The 5,537-nt window shown below is 45.3% G+C and overlaps 1 protein-coding gene across 1 annotated transcript; it reads left to right on the top strand.

Annotated features, from left to right (window-relative positions):
* The first annotated feature begins 923 nt into the window (after positions 1-923).
* LOC147635669 (pentatricopeptide repeat-containing protein At2g39620-like) lies at positions 924-5,096 on the top strand. The gene has a single exon (XM_086803068.1). The coding sequence runs from the start codon at positions 1,121-1,123 to the stop codon at positions 4,040-4,042; it is 2,922 nt and encodes a 973-aa protein (XP_086659194.1). The 5' UTR covers positions 924-1,120; the 3' UTR covers positions 4,043-5,096.
* The last annotated feature ends 441 nt before the right edge of the window (positions 5,097-5,537 follow it).

Genomic DNA, 5,537 nt, shown 5'->3' with positions numbered 1-5,537 from the left:
TCTAAAATCTAAAAAAGCGCCTCTCATTGAGCCTTCATTCCACCCTTATTGGATGCCTAAGGTTGCTTCTCTTCAACTAATTAATTAAAGCAAAAACAATTGAGTGCCCCAATATGTTCCAAAATGTTGTTTGTGCCTTGTATTAATTAATTAATTTAATGAGAGGAATGAATCAAATGAAGGTTTGCTTGTTACTAATTGTAATATTTTTTCGAAGGCTTTTTTGTGAAGACATGTTCGGCAGTATATCTTTTATATATAGGAAGTGTATCCACGTGTCACCGTTCGGACGCGTGGACTAACGCATGTTGTGAGGAGGGGGGCACCTGTCTCACAAGGGTAGGGAGTGGAGGGCTTGCGAGGAGTGGGGATTGTTTGAGGTTATCAATCTTGGCATCGTGCAGGCCCTGCTGTGCAAAGGCTGAAAGACGGGGCCAAGGCGTTCTTCGAGCTCCCCCTACAGAAGAAGCTGCAGGTGAAGTGCACAAGGTTTTGGGAAGGTGAGAGGGTGCCAAGCGGAGAGGGAGGGGAGAGAGGTGTGTGGAGGTCTTGAGCGAGGGAGGAGATGTGCGGGACGAGGGAGGAGAGAGAGCGAGGGAGATGCGTAGAGGTAGTAGAGAGAGAGGGGGATGCCTCCAGGGAGGGAGAGAGAGAGAGAGAGAGAGAGAGAGAGAGAGAGGCTGCGGGGAGGAGAGAGAAAGGGGGACGCCTACGAGGGAGGAGAGAGAGAAGGGAGTAGCCTTAGACAAAAAATAAATAAATTAAGTGGCCACTACTTACCGGCCACTTAATTAATACAACCAAAACGAAATTCTCAATATGCACCCAAAACGTTTTTTTGTGATGAATTAATTAGTTAGTTACAATAAATAAATAAATATATATATATATATAATTACCCACAATCACATAAAAATGTGACGGAGACCTTTGATCGGGGACACCGAGCTCCCCCTGTTCTTGCATAAGTAACTGATGATGATGCTGTCGTTGATCCTCCCCACTTTCCTGACCTGTGTGTGCTTGTTACAGACGAACCCAAGGGCCACAGATTTCAAGTCTAAACTCACCAGGGACTCGCCATGGATGGAGTCCGGCTTGTACAGGCTAAGAAGAAATAATGAAGAACAGTACCGGCGGTGTTTGGAGAATGCTTAGCTTAGAAGAAGCACTTTCTTCATTGGAAGAAGGTTTGCTTCCCCAGCCTCCCGTTGACGACCTCGCATGCATCTTGCACAAGTGCAGGAAGGCGAGAGACCGACCTCATGCACTGCGTTTGCATGCCTACATGCGCAAAAGTGGGTTGGAAGCTCACAGATCACTGGGGAACTACCTAGTCCCGATGTTGGTGGACATCGGGAGCATGCACGATGCCCAGCAGATTTTTGACAGGTTGGTTTATCGGAACGAGTGGTCCTGGGATTCCCTTATCACTGGTTATATCAAATGTGGGAAGCCACATCATGCTCTCACCCTGTACCAGGAAATGCAAATGGATGCTTCTCTACATCCCAGTGGGCATATTTTGGTTGCCTTACTGAAGGTTTGTGCGAAGCTTAAAGATCTGGAAAGAGGACTCCAGGTACATGCCGAAGTTGCCAGAATGGGCTTGCTCAAAAGAGACATTTTTATTGGCAGCACCTTGGTTGATATGTATGCCAAATGTGGCTCGCTTGCCAAAGCACAGCAAGTGTTTGATCAGCTTCCAACTCGAGATGTTGTCTCATGGACTGCACTCATTGGAGGATATGCCGAACATGGGCGTGGTGAGGAAGCACTCAAGTGTTTTGGACAAATGCAATTCGAGGGTGTGCCCCCAAATTCTGTCACGTTTGTTTGCATCTTGAAAGCTTGTGGCAGCATAGGAGCCATAGACAAAGGCCGAGAAATTCATGTTGAGATTGAAAGACAGGGGTTGCTGGAAAGAGACCTTGTTGGCAACACCTTGATTGATATGTATGCCAAATGTGGTTTGCTTGCCATATCACGTCAAGTATTTGACAAGCTTCCAGTCAGAGATGTTGTTTCTTGGAATGCACTAATTACAGGATATGCTGAACATGGACACAGTGCGGAAGCACTCAAGTGCTTTGAACAGATGCAACTTGAGGGTATCTCCCCAAATGCTGTCACGTTTGTTTGCAGCTTGAAAGCTTGTGGCAGTACACGTGCCACAGACAAGGGTGGAGAAATACATGCTGAGATTGAAAGACAAGGGTTGCTGGAAAGAAACGTTTTTGTTGGCAGCGCCTTGGTTGATATGTATGCCAAATGTGGCTCACTTGCTAAAGCTCAGCAAGTGTTTGACAAGCTTCAACATCGAGATGTTGTGTCCTGGACCGCACTAATCGCAGGATACGTTGAACATGGGCATGGTGAGGAAGCACTCAAGTGTTTTGAACAGATGCAGCTTGAGGGTGTCTTCCCAAATGCTGTGACACTTGTTTGCAGCTTGAAAGCTTGTGGCAGCATAGGAGCCATAGACAAGGGCCGAGAAATACATGGTGAGATTGAAAGACAAGGGTTGTTGGAAAGAGACTGTGTTGTTGGCAACACCTTGGTGGATATGTACACCAAATGTGGCTCACTCGCTTTAGCACAGCAAGTGTTTGACAAGCTTCCTGTTCGAGACATTGTCTCCTGGAATGCATTAATCGGAGGATATACTGAACATGGGCATGTTGGGGAAGCACTCAAGTGTTTTGAACAGATGCAGCTCGAGGGTGTCTCCCCAAATGCTGTTACGTTTGTTTGCAGCTTGAAAGCTTGTGGCAGCATAGGAGCCACAGACAAGGGTGGAGAAATACATGATGAGATTGAAAGACGAGGGTTGTTGGATAGAGACCTCATTGGCAACACCTTGGTCGATATGTATGCCAAATGTGGTTTGCTTGCCAAAGCACAGCAAGTGTTTGACCAGCTTCCAGTTCGAGATGTAGTCTCGTGGACTGCACTAATTGCAGGATATGCTGAACATGGGGATGCTGAGAAGGCTCTCAAGTACTTTGAACAGATGCAATTCGAGGGTGTTTCTCCTAATGCTGTCACGCTTGTTTGCAGCTTGAAGGCTTGTGGCAGCGTAGGAGCCACAGAGAAGGGTCGAGAAGTACATGCTGAGATTGAAAGGCAGGGTTTGCTGGAAAGAGACCTTGTTGTTGGCAACACCTTGGTTGATATGTATGCCAAATGTGGCTCGCTTGCTATAGCACAGCAAATGTTTGACAAGCTTCCAGTTAGAGATGTTGTCTCCTGGAATGCACTAATCACAGGATATGCTGAACATGGGGATGTTGAAGAAGCACTCAAATGTTTTGAACAGATGCAACTAGAGGGCATCTCCCCGAATTCTGTCACATTTGTCTGCAGCTTGAAAGCTTGTGGTAGCATAGGAGCCACAGACAAGGGCAGAGAAATACATGCTGAGATTGAAAGACGGGGGTTGTTAGAAAGAGACCTTGTTGGCAACACCTTGGTTAATATGTATGCCAAATGTGGCTCGCTTGCCAAAGCACAGCAAGTGTTTGACAAGCTTCCAATTCGAGACATAGTCTCGTGGACTGCACTGATGGCAGGATATGCCAAGCTTGGAGAGAGTGAAAATGTTTTCCATATCTTTGACAGAATGCTAGGAGAAGGTATAAAGCCAAATCCAGTCACGTTTGTTGTTGTTCTCAGTGCGTGTAATCGCACAGGTCTATTTAATAAGTGTCATACGTACTTTGAGGCCATGAGCAAAGACTATGGAATTGTTCCAACTCTTGAGCACCACACTTGCATGGTTGATCTCCTTGGTCGTGCAGGCCAATTAGACAAGGCAGTAGCAATGATCAAGAAGATGCCTTTCCGTCCTAATCCTGTGGTGTGGCATACTGTGTTGGGTGCTTGTAGAAATTGGGGAAATGTGCAGTTTGGAAAACAGGCCTTTGAACATGCAGTGTGTATGGATGACAGAGATTCTGTAGCTTATGTCTATATGTCTCACATTTATGCAGGTGCTGATTTGCAGGAGGAAGGCAACAAGGTTGAAGCAATGAGAGTGTAAAGATAACCATGGAAGAGGCAGGACATTGTTGGCGGGCTGACAACACTGCCGGAATTGTGCATTCAGTTTTGGCTGAGGATAATAGACATTCCAAAAGGTGCAAAGCTAGGAGATCTTTCCCTCTTAATGAGAGAGAAAGGGTATGCCTCGAGTTTGATTTGAGTGTCACAGGACAAGATGTTTTATGTAAGCACATTGAGAGGTTGGTTATGGTGCATGCCATAAGTAATACACCCAAAGGGAGACCCATACAAGATGTCCAAAAATTCTGGGTTTGTAATGATGTCATTTGGCATTGGCAATCATATCAAGATAGAGCTGCAGATATTTTTTGTTAGAGGTTCAAAACATGTTCACGTTTTGGAGGAAGGAAAGTGTATGTGTGGGGAACGGTCATTACCCCTTTTACGTGATATGTCGATGCAAGATTGATGGAGAGGGCAGTTTCCCTACCTTGTTCAGTGGTTTTAATAGTGCCAATCTAGGGAGCTTGATTCCTGATTGGGGTATTAGTGGAGGCTCATGTGCTTCTGGCAGTGGCTTGGGAGTTGGCTTTCGCTCTACTCTCTTCAAGGCTGGGTTATTTTCAGGGTTGCATGCCAGATATGTGATGTAAGTCCAAGTAGGCTGTGGGAAACTTCTGTGGATTGTGTTAGGACAGTTAGCTTCGAGACAGATTTTGGGCTGGTTTAGTAGCCCAAAAAAGCCGACACAAGGCACCCAAGAATGAGACACCTTTAGAGCACAATCAAAGCATTTGGAATGTTTTATGACATTATATTTCAGGCTGAAAAGGGCTGAACCCAACTTGGCGTGTTTTCCTATCAAAAGGGAGTTGGCTCCTCATTTATTCATCTCGTGTTTCTGGAGCTTACCAAGCTGAAGCCGATTGGGAGAAGTTGGAAGAAGATCTACAACAACGTTGGGCAGAGTACTTGCACCTAATGACAATAGTAGGCTAAGATCGTATTTTGAGTATCATTTTGTACATGAACATTCAATTGTAATCATTCTTGTACATAATACACAGTAGGAACTAGCTCTACATTGTGTTTATGCTTGCGCTTTTGTGTGTTCCCTTACTCACGTCTGCTTTGGTAAACACTTGCACCTAGCACAAGTATACCACAGTTGGCAGTAGAGCTTAGGAAACCTACTAAAATTTCTGTTTTGGCATCTCGCATGCGTTGACTACCTTTTTAGGATATAGAGTCCCTTTAAAAACAGAGTGCACAAAGGTTGGGTTTGCGAAAGTTTTTCTTAGTTTTTTTTTCTTTTTTTTTTTTTGCGGGGAGGGGCTGTTGGTGGTGTTTCTTACTGATCATTGGTTCCTAATGTTCATCATGAATGCAAAGCAGGTGGCAGAGTTGTTTTGCAGCATGAAGGTGGCAGAGTTTTTATGCCGCTTGAAGGCCCTCAACTGATTGGAGGTCCGCATGGATGCATCCATAGCTGCCTATCAACTGAGCTAGCTACAATAGGTAAGCACAATTCT

Source organism: Cibotium barometz, chromosome 9 (genome assembly GCF_041138505.1).
Source record: "Cibotium barometz isolate CiBa-2024 chromosome 9, ASM4113850v1, whole genome shotgun sequence".
In the NCBI taxonomy this organism is placed as follows: domain Eukaryota; kingdom Viridiplantae; phylum Streptophyta; class Polypodiopsida; order Cyatheales; family Cibotiaceae; genus Cibotium; species Cibotium barometz.
Note: the sequence above shows the minus strand (reverse complement) of the source record. Positions and strands in the feature narration are given on the sequence as shown.